Here is an 18,865-nt window from a genome sequence, read left to right as displayed (position 1 = left end):
ACCCAGAGGAAACCCACGCAGACACAGGGAGAATGTATAAATTCCTTACAAGTCCGTGTTGGATTTGACCCCAGACCCAATAACAGCACTGTGCTACCCGATAAGCTAACCGTGCCCCCCAATTTAATTGAAGATGGCGCAAGAGTTTTAATTATTACTCACTTTATTCAGAGGACAGCTGTGACACCTAGCACCCCAATGACTGAAGTTGAAGCAAAAATGCCAGTATTATTAAATTTGAAAATCAGTATCAAAAGAACAATCCTTACCAGAAGAGCCTGATAAAGATTAGCATGCTCCCAACCTTCATCTACATGACTACATGCTACCGAACTTTGCCATATTTAAATGATATGCAAAGTGAAAAGGGTTGCACATACTCCTTGATAAAACATGCAGGTTTAGATTATCAATCAAATGTTTCCATTAAAAAAAACAGAAAAACATAGTTATTTCATTCTTTCTCGCTGCAAGCGGTCTTCTGGTCTACAATGAAATACAATGCACCAGAGATTTTTTTTGTGGTTTATGTCCTCCAGCACCAACTCTTCAGCAATGTGGACTCTCTTCAGGACATCACTATTTACTTTCCTCATCTCCATGTTTCTCTCCACAGGTAAATACAGAAAAAAATATTAATTAGGACCTTACCATTTCCCTTGGCTCCACAAAGATGTCCTCACACCATAGAGGCCTTATTCTCCATCAAATTTCACTTTTACTTTTCATACACGCAAAGTATGTTATGATTCTGTCTTACCTTATCTGCCAGAGCTATCTTGTGTCCCTTTGGCCTCCTGATTTTCCTCCTGGATGCATTCCTGTCATCCATACTCCTCTATGGATTCACTTAATTCCAACTGCAAGTACCTGACATACATTTTCTTCTTCTTGACCAGAGCTCATCTAGGGTTCCTTACTTCTGTCAGCCTGGTCTTTCACTCCAACAGGAACCTGTTGCCCCAAGCCCTCACTTTCTATTAAAAACATCCCACTTGCCAGACATCCTTAATCGATCAAAATTGGCCCTGCCACAATTCTGGACTTGAACTTGTGGACAACTATTCTTTTCCATATCTATTTTAAAGCTAATAGAATGATGCTCATGGGTTCCAAAGTGCTCCTCCACTGACCTGTCTATTTCCCAAGAAGAGCACGAGCATTTCCATCTCGAAATTCAGATTATCTACACATTGCTTTGATGAAACTTCGCTGAATATTTACCAAATTCCAACTATCCAAACCCTTGACACTACAGCAATCTGTCAATATTAGGAAAGTGAAAATCCCCTACTAATACAATCTTATTATTCTTCCAGCTACATGGCATATATTTGCTCCTCCAATTCTCACCTACATCTAGGGTTGGGGGGGGGACTATGGTAAAATCCCAGAAATGTGATCACCCATCGCCTCAATGGACAATCCTCCACCAAATACTGCTGTGATGAAACTCTTCTCCCCCACTCCCTAATTTCCACATCAATCATGCCTGTAACATTTATTAGTGCAACTTACTGCAACTGTTTTGGTGATGCTATACCTGGAGTATAATATACAATTTTGTCTCCTTCCCCCGTGAATATACTTCCTATAGAGAGTTTGCCTTACGAGTAGACAAGACGCATGCCCCAAGGTTTGGAACACAAATTAGGCGTATGTAACTCAGCCTGCAAACCTGTACACCATTCAATCCAATCACGGCTGATACATCCCTACTTCATTTCCTGTTCTCTGCCAGTTTCTCACAAGCCAGTTCCTTAATCTCCCAATCAAAAAAAAATTTTAATCCCTGTTTGAATATCCAGAAGTATTACATTTTTATTATTAAAATTCTTGGATGCAGAGAGGATGATTCTCTTGTCTGATCCACTGTTCTCAATTACAAAATAAGGTATAGGCTCTTAAACATGAGATGATAAGAAAATTCTTCTCTTGGTCAATGATAAATGTTTGGAATATTCTACCATGGAGGAAAATGAGGCTTTGACTAAATTCAAGAGAACTAGATCAAGATTTTAATAAGAATGAAGGGATTGAAGGGAAATGTGAACTGTGCACGAAAATGAAACGCAATTGAAGCAGATAAGTGATGATCTGGTTGAACAGCTGGATGCCTTACTTTGCTTCTATTACTTCTGTTCCAATCGTGCCCACCAATAGCTACTGTTTAATCTCATTTTAAGTTACCTGGAAGACTGTTAAGGATGGTTTATGTACCATTAGGCTTTTTCAGGTGAAAAATGTATAAATGCAGGTTCAAGTAGGCGCTATCTATTCATCCTCCACCCTAGAATACTATTGGATTTCAACAGATATGCTATTGAGTATGTTGACATCCAGTATTTTGGCATGGTGTGGGAATTGTTCTGTACAAGATAGGACGGCACTCCAGCGGGTAGTGAAAACTACCCAACGGATTGTTAGAATGCAATTGCCTACTATCCAATGTACGTATAGGGGATGATGTTGGGACAGGGTGAAGAATATCATTAAAGACGCCACACACCCTAACCATGAACTATTTACTCTCTTACCATTGGGCAGACGCTATAGGAGCCTTTGTTCGAGAACTACCAGACTTAAAAAGAGCTTTTCTCGTAAAGCTATATTAAATATCAATTCATGGCGTTAAGCAGTGCTGCACTTGTATTTTAGAATCAGTAATCTTTTTTTAAAACAATTTATTTTAGAATATTGTGGACTTATTGCATATAGATGATTTTTTTTTAATTGTACATGTTTATTGTATTCTATTCTATATTCCAATTGATGCTAATCATGTTTGATTGGCTGGTATACCAGCAATAATAACAATAAAGAGTATCAACATCTTGTAAAGTCGTGCCTTTGATTATGGTTGTACAATTAACCTGTACCTAGATTGGGGTGGCCAAACTTGCTTAACACAAGAGTAACATATGATAAATTTCAGACGTTTGAGAACCACAAGTCATGAAAAAAATATCACATACAAATTTTTACTCTGACATGCCTGTTTTGTTACAAAACATTTAGATAAATATTAAGTACATGTATGCAATATTTATCCTTTAATTTGTATTAATTTCAATTATCCAAAAGTACACATGTACATACTAAATATTTTTAAAATCCTTACTGCTTTTCTGTGGAAATATCTGCACAAGGAAGCAGGAGAGGCTGCCTCATTAAATAAATTTAAAATTCAGTAAGATAGATTTTTGATTCATAGGGGAATTAAGGGTTATGGGAGAAAGGCTGAACTAGATCCATGGCCAGATCACTGAATGTAGGACAGGCCATATGGATGACTCCTGTTCCTGTTTCTGATGTGTTCCCTTCAGGAACTTTGCTGCCACTATCGCAGGATTCATAGCCAGGTGCCCGATGCAGGAAATGATCCGATGCAAAGCCGCAATCTGCGGCAAAGTGAGGCCAGGGGCCCACAGCTCTGCTCCTCCCCATACTACTGTTCACTCCCCTCTTCCCAGTCACCAGCAGGATGGGGGAGTGAATACTCGGGGCCGAGGCTGGGTTGTGAAGCAGTCCAACCTCTGTGCAGTCTGGGGTTGACTCTCCATCTGATGGGACCATGGCTTGCCTGAGGTCACTAACAGGAACTTCACTACTGCTGGGAGCTCCAGCTCCCTCCTGTCTGGGCGCCTGATGAGGTCTTCATTGGGGTCCCCCTCAACCCTCTCTTCACCATCATCTTGCTTTCCCCTGCGAGTGTGCCTGGCTTGGACAGACACCCCGCCTCTGGGGCAGGCCAAACCCCATCGGAGCTCTCCTGGCCCAATCTCTGCGGTTACTCCCTGCAGAAAACAACTTGGCTTTGTCCGAACCTCTTACTACACACCCAACATTGGTGGTACTCTGCTATGGGGTGGCTGACCCGAGCGAGAAGAACCCGACTCTGGTGCACGCTGCTCACTCTGCTCTTCTGCAGGGGCCATTCCTCCATTGCCCACTCCCTCTCTTTGTCATGCAGCCCAGGCTGTGACCATCCGAGGAACCCCTGGTCTGGCTGCAGGGATTTGGAGTGTCCCGGTGCAGCTTTGGGAGTGCTGTTAACTCCTCAAGCCAACATATTTCCACGAGTCTTACATTACATGTGAAAGAGCCATATTTTGCTCACAAGCCATGGTTTGGCCACCCCTGACCTGGATGATACATAACTGCTTTTTTGGACTGATCATGAAGTAGCAATTTTTTGGCTTGGCATTGTTCATACATGTATACTTATTTCAAAATGTTATTCTAGACCAAAGGATAATATTTTCCAATGTGCAGAATTTAAATTAGCATATTCTTGCATTTCCTAAGGACTTCAGATGAATTACCCAAAATTTTTAAAAAGCAGATTTTCACAATTAAATAATTAATTTTCACACAAGCACTTAGTTCTCGCTTTCAACCAAAATAATTTCTTCCCTTCATCTGGCAATGTAGAGCAAATTAGCACAAAGACCGTTGTTCAAGAAACATGGATGCACTACTATTTGAGCTGTTTCCCATCTCAGGGCAGACTGCTTGTCTTCAGTAGTATATTTACTTGGTTCATTCAAGGCAGTACACATCGTTCACACAGATTTCAGAAGAGATGAAGCAATATTCACAAGAGATAAAAGTAATGCACCCAAGTGTTCCATTGCTCTGCATAAGCTATAAATACTGTTTGCCATGTGTACATTGTTTGAAACAAACTATTTTGTTGTAGTAACAAACAACAGTCTCTGGGTGGCATACAAAACCTGAAGGCTAAATTGCAACAGCTCAGCTGTTATTTTGTCATTCCAAAACCACAGTGGAAGAGAACTCATTTTGCAAGCCCTCAGAGTCCTCACCACACAAGTGACATCATTTGAAATTTTAAAAGTCTGAATATTGTTGCAAAAAGAGGAGTGCAAGTGCTTCCAGTTTTGAGGGCCTGCAAGAATCAGAGCAGCTGGATACAGGTAAAGTAGGATTGCAGTTAAGCCACAAGGAAATGATCCAGAGATACCAGCTCAAACCATCAATGCAGAGCAGGAATATACATTCCAGTAAAAGAATAAATTTTAAACTAAGAATAAGCTAGTCTCAGTAACAGTAAGTCATGAAGTTATTGAACTGCAGAAACATCTTGTTCATAAGAATATTTTAAAAGTATGAAATACCATTCTAATTCAGTTTGACACATAAATTGCTCCAATCCATTCATATAATTGCCTCTCAACTTTCTCTTTCATTCAGGGACAAATAGGAACCAATTATTGCCAACATTGCTAGAAACACCCAAACCTAAGAATACTTACCATATTTTTTTTTAAATGATTATATATTAGGTAATAGTTGTACACCATGGAAACAGGCCATTTGGCTTATCGCACCCATGCCAACAAGGGAGCACCTACCAATATAAATCCTGTCTTCCAGCACATGGCCAGAGCCTTATGCTGAGGTGACTTAACTAGTCACTTAAATACTGTCAGTAACTCTGCTTCCATCACTCTTTCTGGTAGTTCATTCCAGGTACTCACCACTCTGAGTGATCTCCCTGTCAGATCCCCTCCAAATCTCACCTCAAATCCATGTCCTGTTGTTTTATTAACCATTGATAACTGGGATAAGTGTCTTGCAGTCTGCTCCATCTACACCCCTTAATGTTATACAGGTATACATTAATCATGTCCCCTCTTAACCTCCTTCACCTCCAGGGGAAAAAAACAAGACCTGGCATCTTCTCATACTGAAATGCTCCATCCCAGGCAGATCATCTTTGTGAATTTCCTCTGCACCCTCTCCAACAATATCACCTATTTCCTATGGGGTGGTGACCAGAACAGCACACAGTACTCCAGCTGAGGTCTAACCAAAGTTTTAAAATTGGAGTTTAACTTTCCTACTTTTGTATTCAATATCTTAGCCGAAAAGACCAGTAATACAGATGCAGTACGTTTTCCCCAGATGTTTTTGGTTAACTAGATTTTTTGGATAACTGAATAATGGCTTTTTTTAAAGCAGCCAGGTTGCATCAGCAGAATACTTGCATCAGTTACCAGAAGAAAACAGATCAGCCTTTGCCAATCCCCAACACCTTGCTGTCACCAATCTTGCCCAAGAGTCTGAGGTCCCCACTCCTGCCCGGGAGGCTGCTCTCCTTAATGAAGCCAGGACAGCAAAGAATCAAGTAGAGGGTAAAGAAGAAATGGAAAGGGGAGGGAGTTACCTGAAACAAGGAGAATCTCCCCATGCCCTGCTTGTCCTACCAAAGGCTTGAGATTCCAGCCTGCTTCTCTGAGACGGCATCCAGCCATTCAATGTCAGTCTTTTGAGCTGTTACCACCAAAATGGCACTAACAGCGTGTCAAAGCCCCACATGAGCACGTCGGGTGAACTTATTTTCAACTTGTGACGTCTTGTCGCTGCCGAAAAAGTTTGGATAATTGAACTTTTTGGTTATTGGAATTTCAGATGTGGGGAAAAGTACTAAATCTTCTTAACCATATTATCTATCCATGCTGATGTTCCAGGATCTTTGGACTCACATAGCATGATCCACCAGATCTTCAATACTCCCTGGGAGCTTACCATTCATGGTTTATGTTATAGACTCTTTAGTACTCCCAAAATAAATGCATCACCTCACATTTATCAGGATTAAATTCCGTTTGTCAGTTATTAGCCCATTTCACCAACTTATCAATATCAACATGCAGCCCACAACTACTCCCCACATGTTCACATCATTTAAGTGATCAAGCCTCCTACATCCACAACCAAATTACTCACATTTGTTCCCCCGAATACTTGCTGAAGGTATATATACACCAAGCATCCTTCGCCAAGTCCTGTATTATTTTAGTGAAACTGAGTTTCTTCAAATTTAAAATCTGTATTATTGGTCTTTCGTGGTTTTTCTCCTAATCATTTTGAAATTTATGTAGCTGTGGCTATCCCTCAAATGCTCTCCTATTGACATGCCTTTCAACTGACCAACTCCATTTCTCAAGACGAGGTCCTGTATGCTCCTTTCTTTATTGGCCTATCGACATACCGTGTCCTGGTCAACAGTTCCCTTGGACATATTTCAGAATCATGCCCCCATTCATTCCAAGGTAATCCAAGTTAATATTTGGGAAATTGAAATTCTTCAGTATTATAACCCTATTTTAATCATTTGTATACATAGCTGTTTCACTATCTCCCGTTGGCTGATGTTCTGTAATACAACTCATCTGAGTGACAATATCCCTCTTATTCCTAATCTCCACCCATAAGCTGTCATTTGAGAAATATTCGAGGATATACTTACCCCTCAATACAGAAATCCTTGAATGGCAATGAAATGCTATTTCTTTCATATTCCCCTCCACCTTCTCTCAGTGATGACAACAATGTAGTTGTCCCCTGGGTTATATAAATTTTGGATTTTAGGAGACTTCTTGCATTAATATCAGTGCAATTTAGTTTTGGATTCTTGATATGTGCATTCACCTTCCTGATCTGATTCGAATTTTCCTCATCTGGATGACTGGCCTCCATCTTAACAGTACTCTGAGCCTCTTTTCCTCTCCCCAATACTGAAAAAAAAACATCCCAACAATGTAAAACAAAAAAATGGAAAATATTCAGGTCTTTAAAAAAAAAACAGGGAGCCAAAGATTATTCTAACATGTATTCTGAAGAAATTCTCATCAGCTAATTTTTAAACCAATTAAAATAGCATCAACTCCAGTTGTCCATGCAGTCCAAATTATTTCCAAAATGTACCGGTAATGCTAAAATGTATTTTGAAGACAATTAAATAGTAGCAATGATGTCAAAGGCATCCATCAAATCCCAAAATTTTAGGGACCCCCCCCACCACTTTTTTTTCCACACTGAACAATAAAGATCATCACCCTGCAGTGTTATGCATCTACCAGGAATGTCTGTCATCTAAAATCCAGGTGATGCAGGCAATGATAATCCATTACTCCATAGTGAACACTGAAGCAACCTTCCTCAAGGAGACCATCGTTGAATAAATGAATCGATGAATGGGTCAAAATTTTACAAACTACTCTCACTCAAAAAACATCCCTAGTTGAATGAAGGGTAGCTGACTTCTTTGGTAAAACGCCTCACTGTGCTAAAATTACTAAATCTCTTCTCTGGTAAATAAAAAAAGTGTGTGGTGTCCCAATTCTTCAAAACAAAAATCCAAAATCCACTGTACTTTAAAATATTATGTTTTAATAGCCTCATTTCCACCTTAATTCATATAAAGATCCCTATTTGTTTCCATCAAAAGATATCCAGACAATTGATTGAAGTTTAAATTCTTACTTTTTGTTTTCATGTCTATCAAAATATTGCTCAAATTGATGGAATCCACGGGTGCAAGACAAATTGGCAAAGGATTGCAATCAATGAGTTAGGCAAGGCTTTGTGGCAGGGTTCTTTGAAGGTGGCAGCAAGAATCACTGCTGATCGGACTATCTGGCGATGTCAGTATATATTAGGGGATCCTTTTCAATGGAAGGACAATCGCACAAAAGTCATGCAATGACCTAATCCACCAACCTTTCCTATCTTTATGTATTTTATTTATTTGATGTGGACAATGCTAGCAACATCTTTCAATGTCTATTCCAAAATGCCACTGAATTAAAAAGACAGTTAAGAGTCAACACGTTGACAAGGTTGGAATCACATATTGGCCAAAAAAGGAAGAGTGATTTCCTCAATGAACTTTACTATAACAGATTTTACAACAACCCTACAGGTTCACGATCATTGTTATTGAAACTAATTTATCCCATACTTCCAGATTTATTCCATTATTTGAACTTTCATTTTCCAGCCAATGAATCGATTGAAGTATACTGGTTTAATTGTTAATTGCTATACTACAATCCCTATAAAGCACAAAAATATTTTTCATTTACAAAAAAAAATTGTTTATAATTAATATAGAAGTGTTTTAATTAAGATGACTTAATTAACATAATCAAGGGAATTGCATATCAAGCCTGCTAACAGTTTTACATGTGAAACAAATGCTTATGGGAGTTGCTTTAACAGAGATCATCTAAGTTGCAGACATTTTATATTGACAAAGGGAAAAGATGCAATTGCTTTAAATCAGGAATACAAAAATAATTTTACTTTTGGATATTCATGCTGCAGCTGAAAACTAATCTCACAAAATTCAAAATGAGCCTCAAGCATTCCAGATAGATTGCAATGCCACATGCACACATGTTGCCAGTTCAAAAGACAATTATTAACTGTGGTTTTTGGAGTTTCATCAACTCACTGTGCAGAAATCCACATATAGATGAAAGACAAGAAAGCTTGGAGTGGTTTTGGCTTGCCATTACTAGAAAAGTTTAATGTTTCCAAGAGAGTGTAGAATTAAACCAGTATACCCACTTCCTCTCCAAGAAATTAAAAGATGCCACTGCAGCAAAGCCAAAGTTCCATTCTCCATCAGACAAGAGTTGTCTTTCAGTATCATCAACAAAATGCCAATTTGGTAGTAGAAATGCAAATGAAAATACAATGAACTTATACATACAGGAAAATGATGATAATCAAATTCAAAACCCCTGATGGTTGGGCACCTGGCTCACCAAGTGATCTTGGTCTTGTTTCCCTCCTACTCTGAAGAGTCCCATTTCTCATGCTCCCTTCCCACTCACATGGGCACCAGTTCTCATAATACTCTTACACTAAACCATAAATAAATGATAAAAATGCATAACATTCAAAAGTCATTTAAAAATGTGTTGCTGCATGAACAGAAATAACATTCAATAGTCTGGTGCCAGATCAGATTTTCCAAAGTCCCAATGTGCAAGGTTATTTGAGTTTTACAGTATGTCGTATTTGCCAGTTAATGCTCATGTTTTGAGACTAGCTAAATTAAAGTGAAATGCTCCTAGTGAGTCAGGCACAGAGTATATTCATTATAATTCCAATGCAAAGAAAGCAATACACCCAAAACTACCTTTGGGATTATAGCGATAAAAATATAATGGAATCACAAACTCGCAGATTTTCTAATAGCACATAAACACCCACTGCACTCTACTACCAAACGAACACCAGCATAACTGATGTTTGGGGAGGGCTCTATGGTGCACCCGAATATCGGCCTTCGCATGGAACAATCCACGTCTCCAAGTAAACTCACAAGATCTCTGAAAGTAGGAGAATGAGTACTGGTACGGGACTACCAATGTTTTGAGGGGAACCATCTTAGTTTAGTTGTAAAGAATGAATAAAGCATCACATCTCTTTGTGCTAGTGTATTTCGATACATAGAATACACAACAGTCCTATACATGTTGCTCTATACGGAAGTCCAGAGAAAAAAATCCCAGTCTTGCCAGCTTCTCTCCAAAACTCAAGCCTTCCTGTTCCAGTTACATCCTCATGAATCTTATCTGTGCCTTTTCCAACTGAATGATAGCCTTCTTATCATATTTAAGCAAATTTTACCATTGAAAACATTCAATTTATTTGCTCTACATTATTTTATATCCATCTTTTGTCAATTAAGTGTTTAATACACTATTTTTCTCCTAGAATCTTTTTTTTTAACTAGGACGGATAGAGAGAACTTCAGCAGTAATTTTCTTATTTGTCTGAAAGAGCTATGGTAATCAAGTAAAATTGCATCAGAGAAAATTCACCTCACTTAAGTTAACTAAACTAATGGCATTACTTCAGTCATGCTGAGATCCTCAGCTTTAGCAATTAAGCTATCAATAATTTTGAAATATTTTGTGGATTACATAAATAGTTAAATCCAGAACTTGCCATGAAGCACAATTTTGGCATTATAAAAATAAAGTTTAATTGTCCATCAGACTGAAATGAAAGCAAGAGTCCACAAATAGAAGCCAGATGATATTGAGGAGTCATATGATACTATTTTATTTAAGTTCTCCAGGGGCGGAGGGGGGAAAGAGAGAAAAAGTCCCTACTACAGCCTCAAGTAACACTAAACCAGAATTTAAAAAGTCTCAGCTTCTCATCTTGCAAAGTTACATTAACTGGGTATGTAAGGTTTAAGTACCTGGACAAAAACTGATTATGATTTCATTTTTAAGTCATCTTATTTTTTTTGCACGATGTGACGCCAGGTTAATTTCCCCTTGCAGAAATTAAAAGATGACAACATTTGGAATTCAGAACACATACAAACTAGATACATATAGATGAGAACTCGATATGGGCTTACATTGTCTGGAAAATGCAAGGTATTTGATACTATTCATCATTTGGCCAACTTTTAGGTTTCTCAATGGAGAATACATTCATTTTAAGTTATCTTCCTTGCCCTATCAAATTTGGCGATTTGACTCATCAGCCAAGTTATTGAGAGTCTAAGCAGTGATAATTTGTCACTGCACTGGTCACAGCATACCATCCAAATACCCATTTAATCCTATTATTTGCAATTTATTTATGAACATTTTTAATCCACAGCAATATATCATCACCACTTCGGTTTGCGTCAAATCTGAACTTTGTGTGGGACACTGTGAAAAGCTTCCTGAAATCTGGAACACTTTCAGCTGGCTCCTTCCTCACCGTTTCTGCATTTTAAACAACTCCAAACACGATTTCCTTCCATATATTCAGGATAATTCTGCTCCAATTATTATTTCTTAGGTGTTCTATTTCTACATACTTTATTAGAGAAACCTTGCCAGTGGTGCTCAGCTACCTGAACTAGTGTTGCTTTCTCTCTTCATCCTGAAACAGTGACATGACATTTGCAGCACCCCCGCCCCCCCCCAATCTGCAGCTGCAAAAAACCACAAGTTGCAAAGTTTAATGATCCAGAATATCCAAGACTGCAAACAACATTCTCTCACTGCAATGAACCATGCACCGACAACCAAACTTTACATAATCTATACAGGCCCAGACCCATCGCTATTCCGGAGTTGTTAGGCTGCATAGTTAACCTATCGAACCTATTGTTGTGGTTTTCTTTCTGCTGTTGACAACCAAGACATCAGCAAGTATTTCAAGTAATGCTGGGCTGAATATTTGTTATAATGCCAGAAAATTTAAATAGTAGATAACATATACAACAATTAACCATAAACATTATATTTTTATATATATATAGAAAAGAAAAGACCCCCCCCCCCACCTTCAGCCAGCTCTCCTAAGGAGAGCCATAAAGAAAAAAAATTAAGGAAAAATTAAATATACATATCAAGATCTAATCAACGTAACAACCATTTATTAATAAAAAAACTGTAATTATCACACGAAACAGATGTAATTTTTTCCATTATTAAACAATATTTAATCTCGTTATGCCATCTATTAATATCATTCATATTTGTATCTTTCCATGTACTAGCAATACATTTTTTCACTACAGATAAAACTAAATATACAAAAGCAAGTTGAAATTTATCTAATCCCAAACCTTTCAGAGGTTGCAAACTGCCCAGTAAAATACTATCGGATCTAAAGGTATTTTAATCTTATACAGGTATTCTAAAAACAATTGAATTTTCTTCCAAAAAGATTATATATGACCAGATAACATGAAAAAAAGTTCCAACAAAATTACCACATCTAAAACACAAATCTAATTCATTAAAACCATACTTTTTTAATTTTTCAGGTATTAAGTATAATTGACGTAGAAAGTTATAATTAATCATTGCATAATGTGCATTTATCAATCTCGTTACACTATCATGACAGATATCTAACCAATCATCCTCGGAAAAAATAAAACCAATATCCGCTTCCCATTTACTTTTGGATTTATCCCAACCCTTTTTATCCATACCATCCTGAAGTATTTGATACATAGATGAAATATAACCCTTCTCTGGTACCTTCATAAGAAAAGTCTCAAATTTAGTTCCAGAACCACCAGATTTTTCTTTAGGAGACAATGGTGGACTACGTCTTTGTCCTCGTATATCTGGCAATGAATCAGCAAAAATCATTGCTTCACGATCATTCTCAAAAAACCGAGATTGATAGTCTCCATAAAACACCTTCAACACTGCAGGATAGCGAAAAGTAGACTTATAACCTTTACGCCACAAAACTTCTTTAACTGGATTAAATCGACGTCGACGTTGAATGACCTCTTGACTCAAATCAGGATTTTTAAAAAAACTCTGCTATTCTGAATCAATAAAGGAGTTTGTCGTCATCTTGCATTTTGCACTGCTAGTCGAAGTATTGCTTCTCTGTCCAAATAATCCAAACATCAAATTATTACAGGTCTCGGTGGTTGACCAGGTAAAGGTGTTCTTCTTGAAGCTCTATGAGCTCTTTCCAATACCAAGCCTCCAGAAAAAAATTCTTGCCCTAGTACTTGTGGGATCCAGTCTTTAAAAAAACGAAGAGGATCTTGTCCTTCCATACCTTCTGGCAAACCAACTATTTTCACATTATTCCTTCTGCTTTGATTCTCCAAGTAGTCTATTTTCCTCTCTAACTCCTTCTCACGTTCTCACAATTCTATAACTGATTTTTCAACCTTCAACACTTTTTCTGTGTTAGAAACCACTTTCTGGTTACATTCCAAAAAAGCAGACTGAATTTTTAAAAAATCTTCACGAGATGCTTCCACACGTGTTTTAACTGTATTGAATTCTGAACTTATATTAGCATTCATTTGGGCCATCTCATTCAGTAAGGGTTGAATGACACCGCTTAACTGCATACATTATAGCTCAGAAAAGCTCAGCCCTGCTTTCTCAGACGTAGTGGCAGAACCAGGAAACTGCAGCTCCTGCTGCAACTCAACGAAAGGCATTTTAGAGGTTTTACTGCGGGTCTGGACTCCCAGCGACGGCACCCCGACTTCCACAGGGGGTCACCGCTGTTCTCCCCCCCGCGGCTCATTGTTTTCTCGCAAAATCACGGAGGAAATCGAAATCTTCAGGTTGGAATGCTGCCTGAAGCATTTCAGACAATGAAGTCGTCTTCCCGGCGCTATCCTTCACTTGGTGAGTAGTAGAAATTTTTTTTTCAGCTCCCACAGGCAGTCTTTGTAGTTTAGGCACTGAAGAAATTAAACCTGAGGCTGTAGCAAGTTGTTTAGGCCCCAAATCTTCAATAGTTCGAAAATGTAACTTCTTCTTCACTTGAGGTTTAATTTTTTTTTACCATTAATGGCCATAATTCCTTAATACTTTAAACTAAAATTTAAGAAGTTTAAACTTGAAAACAAAGGGTTAAAAAACAGGTACTTAAAAGTCTGGCCAGAGAGGTCGAGTTTACACGTCTAGACACCCCCCCCCCCCCCCCCACCCCGAGTTCAATAGTTGACAGCAACAGATGGTAGACTTTAAAGACAGCAATCACTCGAATATCAAAGGCAAAATACTACAAATACTCTGGTATGAAGGACAGTCAATAATTCTGGAAACTGAAACAGAGCATTTTGGGTTGCTAGCTTTTCAATGTAGTGATAAAACATATTTGGCAAGTTCCTGTGAATTAAAATTGAATGGACATTACCTGTGCTGCGAGATTTGCTCCTGAATATAACACCAATAAGGTTTTTATGCTAAAAACTTAAAACATCAGGAAATTACTTACTGAGGGCAAGACAAATTATATTATTCTAAAAGGTGTGCAATGAAATTTATCATCTTTTTTTAAACTGCAAGATATCCCTAGGGTTACAAATTGCACATCACTAAATGCTTGCTAAGTCGTGTGCAATTTATGGTTTAATGAGCGGCCTATCAAGAAAACTTAGTTTTGCCAAGATCAAGACTTTTTACCCAATCCAAGTTGATCTCCAACAAGCTCAAGAAAATTCAGTGAACTGCTGAAACATTGTTAACTGTTTCAATGAGAACCAACAAGTAGCCCATGAGATTCATGTCTTTTGACATAAAGGAGCTTGTTACACATTTATCGTTATGTAGACTCACAAGAACTCTTTCTGAAAGAGGAAACATGAATGCAAAATTAACCAATCATCCCAAGCTCAACTGAACATTCACGTAAACCTAGATGGAATTAGTTTTAAACTGGTTTCTTGAAAACCTATTCAGGCCAATTTTTATCAAAAATTATACTGCAGTGACTCATTGTTCTAAATACTAGGGAATGAAAATGTCAAAAGAATGAAGCTTTTGCCTCATATTAGGTTTGTGGTATGAGGAGCTCTGTGAATTAATCATTATCTTTTTTAGTATACTTCACCAGTGAAAATTCTGACCTGATAAATCAATCCAATTTGTTCAGCTATGTCAGTTAAATTAGAATTTTCACCATGATACTATCACAACTAGAACTTCTGTGCAGAGTACTATTGACACCATGGCAAATGCAACGTGAAAGAAATTCAACCAATCTTCACGTACCAAAATAATTACTGAATAGTTGAAGCTTGAGGAACTGAAGTACTGTATTATAAATGAAATGAATATTGCAAGTAATAAAACTTCAACATAAAAATCATTCTTGATTTCTATTTTTAATTCTCCAGATGCCCAAGATTGCTCAAATGGTGTCTGCAAGAATTAAAATGTCAGTTGATTGCACCTGGAACAAAGTACGGTGCAACAAAATTATTAAGAATGTAATTTCTATATTTTATTTAAATTTACACAAACCCATTTCAATTTAATTGCAAGATTTAGAAGAAATTGGCTGAGAGTTCAATCACCCAACAAAAATCTGACAAACAATTTATTTAAAAACTAATACCGGCAGTTTAAAAGGCAGTTAAAGAACACGGATCAAATTAGTGTTCTGTACATACTTCCTCACAGACTTCTCGGACAGCTGCCACACTTGGTTCCTCGTCAGGTTCCATGCCACCACCAGGCACAATCCATTTGTCTGGATGACGACTACTGCTGACCAACAGAACCTAGGGCAGAAGAGTATTTAACTTAGGAAAAAAAAATACAGTGTCTCTTTCCATCAGCATCTATTGAATTTGAAATATATATGCTGAGAGAAAAAATAAATCTAAAAAAAATGCAGCATACTTTGAAACGAGGGCACCAAAAATCAATACTCTAAATAACATTTTTAAGCAAAGAACTTCAAGAATTATCCAAGCATTAATATTGACGTGAATACTTTTAAATCCTATTAGAATCCTACAGAATATTACAATTCAAAAACTAATGCAAATGTTCCTTAATGACTAGAATATAATTTCAACACCAGGATTTTTTTCACTGATGCCATGCAATTTAAGGAGCTTGCAGATCAATAATGCAATATTTATTATTGATAAAAAGGCTGGATGAAAATTCTATAAACAAATGATTTTGTGATCATTCCAGTATCAACAATGGAAATCGATTGTATTTCCTATAGAGCCAAATGCACAAATTCAAATGCCTGCTTCACTTTGTTTATTTTTTTTATTACATACCCAATTAAAATCCAAAATATAACTGGCCTGAAGAATGCCACTCATTGCAGATAATGTGCCAATATGTGCTTAATTGGAAAATTGGCACACAGAAATCAATTGAGTGTCCTTATTAGTTACAGATCTATTGCCTTTATTTCAAAATATGCAATTAGTTTGACATCATGTATAAACCCCATCAGTTGTGAGTGTACTGCAATGGTTCAATGTTCAGTGTGTTGGATTGTATGCCACTGAGTAATACAAATCAGTTTCAATTCACACTAACCTGCTTGACATTATCTTATGCATTGTTAGGATAATTTAGTTGATTGAGGGCCCCTGAAGAAAGTTCGCATTAGATCAGATTAGATTCCTTCTGGGCACTAATAAAAGACACAAAATTGAAAAACATATGGCACAAGAGGTGGGCTCAGCTCCAAACTCAATGGAAGTTGATGATCATTGTCCAGACTATCAAAGGATGAGCGCAACTAAGGCAGAAAAGCCAAAACAAATGAAAATGTACATTAATAGGAATCAGGAGAACAGGGATTAAAATTGTTGAAGCAGGAGGTTCCCGTGGAAACATTATTTGCAGCAACCAAAAATACAGAGACTAATTATGCAGTATAACTCTGTGGTAACTATAGAAACAAATGTTTGAATTGAGACTTGCCAATACTTTTGTTGAACAAAACTTTATCAATAGTAAACATTAAATTTTGACGGCTAGCGGTGCATGCAGTGGGTAACACAGTTCATGCAGGGGTTAGTAAAATGCTATTTCAATGCCAGAGACTGGGGTACTAATCTGGCTCTGTCCGTAAGGAGTTTGCAAGTTCTCCCCATGTCTGTGTAGGTTTCTTCCAATTGCTCCGGTTTCCTCCCACATTCCAGAGTAGTACAGGCTGTACATAGGTGTATTTGGCTGACACAGGGTTATAAGATGGATGGGCCTGTAACCGATGTATCTCCAAAAAAAATCTATTACAACCACGAATACTCAAACTAGCTTTGGCTAGTAAACCTACATTTGTTCCTCTCTTCTGAATCCACTTTTCCTTTGCTTCAAAAAAGACCTTTCAACTAGCCTTCTATTGGCCCAGAATCTCTCGAGCAATTGTAGGTGACAGCTTGAATGGCTATAGAACTGTAAAGAGCCTTGAACTTCTGTGCCCTGTCCAATATGCAAGTCCAAAACTTATCCTTGACAGATTCAACCATCTCAACCTTTCAATGTACAAGAGCCCAGACTTCCTATGATTCTCCAGATGCAAGGCAGGGAGTGGAAGACAAGGTGGAAGACCCTATATCTGAATGTCTGTTGTCATGATGTAGATGCAAAAGCAATGCCTTATCCTCAGTTTGTTAAAGTCTACTGTGGGAATTTGGGGCCCAGAGGCTCATCTTGCACTCCTTGAAGCTTTTGTCACTGTCATGCAGAAAAGTACACAGAGGAACATGCCTTTTGTTCCACTGTCAGTGGCAACAATTGTGCCATCTGTCTGTACCCTCAGTTCCCTGCATCTTTGCATGTCTACAGGCCTCTTTACTGTTGCTATTGCATCTGCAACCTCCTCTGGCAGCACATTCCAAGTACCTACCACTTGGTGAGGAAAAAAAAACTGGTCTAACGAATCTCCTTTAAACTTTCCCTCTCTCACTTTATTCTATTCCCTCCATTATTTGATAATTCAACTGTAGGCCTCAATGAAGGAGCATAGCATCAACCATTCTTCATCTCCCTCCAATGCTGCTAATCCTGTTGAGTTTCTTCAAGAGAATTTGTTTGATATAAAAAAATCTATCAACCCCTTTCACACTGGCACCTTCGTCCTAGTAATTGACAGCCAATCTACCAGTTAAGAGTCCAGTTCAAAAGCTCCTTAATCGGCACACAGGCATCAACTCACACCAGGGGCGATACAACCTAGGTAGGGTCTATCATCCCTGGTGTCAACTGATGTCTGCGTGCCGATTAGCCCAATGTGAAAAAAGGATATGAACTATCCAGGGACAAAGTAGTGGCACGTTGATGACGTTTTGCGTGAGTGCAGGAACGTGAAGAAAACAAAAGATTAAAAAGGTATAAACTTTGTCAACCTTTATAAATTTCTAAAGGAGAGAGAGAGAGAGAGAGAGAGAGAGAGAGAGAGAGATAGAGAGAGAGAGAGAACCACAATGGCAGATCTGCCCTCATACAGCAGGTCCACCATCGCTCTTTCCCATGGTCTTTATATAAATTGTGGATTATTGCCACCAGGACTTTCCCACTGCTTTTATAAATTGTGCAGTTATACTTTCCCACAATCTTTTATAAAGGTTCATATAGGTCGGCAAACAACAGGGTTGAAGGGCTCATACTGTGCTGTACATAATGCTTAATTTTATTATAATTAAGCAAGATTAATTTTAAATACAAGATCATAATACACTGATCAGGATTTAGGGCAGGTCCACCATCACTCGATGCGTCACTCAGACGTCACTGGTGGAAGATAGAATCCCTTATCCACAGCGATGCCT

At 38.0% G+C, this 18,865-nt stretch overlaps 1 protein-coding gene across 1 annotated transcript in view; it reads right to left on the bottom strand.

Annotated features, from left to right (window-relative positions):
- Nucleotides 1-18,865, bottom strand: part of LOC138765057 (diphosphoinositol polyphosphate phosphohydrolase 1) — a 61,571-nt gene that overhangs the window by 13,251 nt on the left and 29,455 nt on the right. The window contains exon 2 of the mRNA XM_069941719.1: nt 15,731-15,841. Coding sequence (XP_069797820.1) covers nt 15,731-15,841 — 111 coding nt within the window. The remainder of the gene's footprint in view (nt 1-15,730; nt 15,842-18,865) is intronic.

Source organism: Narcine bancroftii, chromosome 5, assembly GCF_036971445.1.
Source record: "Narcine bancroftii isolate sNarBan1 chromosome 5, sNarBan1.hap1, whole genome shotgun sequence".
NCBI classification, from domain to species: domain Eukaryota; kingdom Metazoa; phylum Chordata; class Chondrichthyes; order Torpediniformes; family Narcinidae; genus Narcine; species Narcine bancroftii.
The sequence above is the reverse complement of the archived record's forward strand: the minus strand, read 5'-3'. Positions and strand labels throughout refer to the sequence as shown.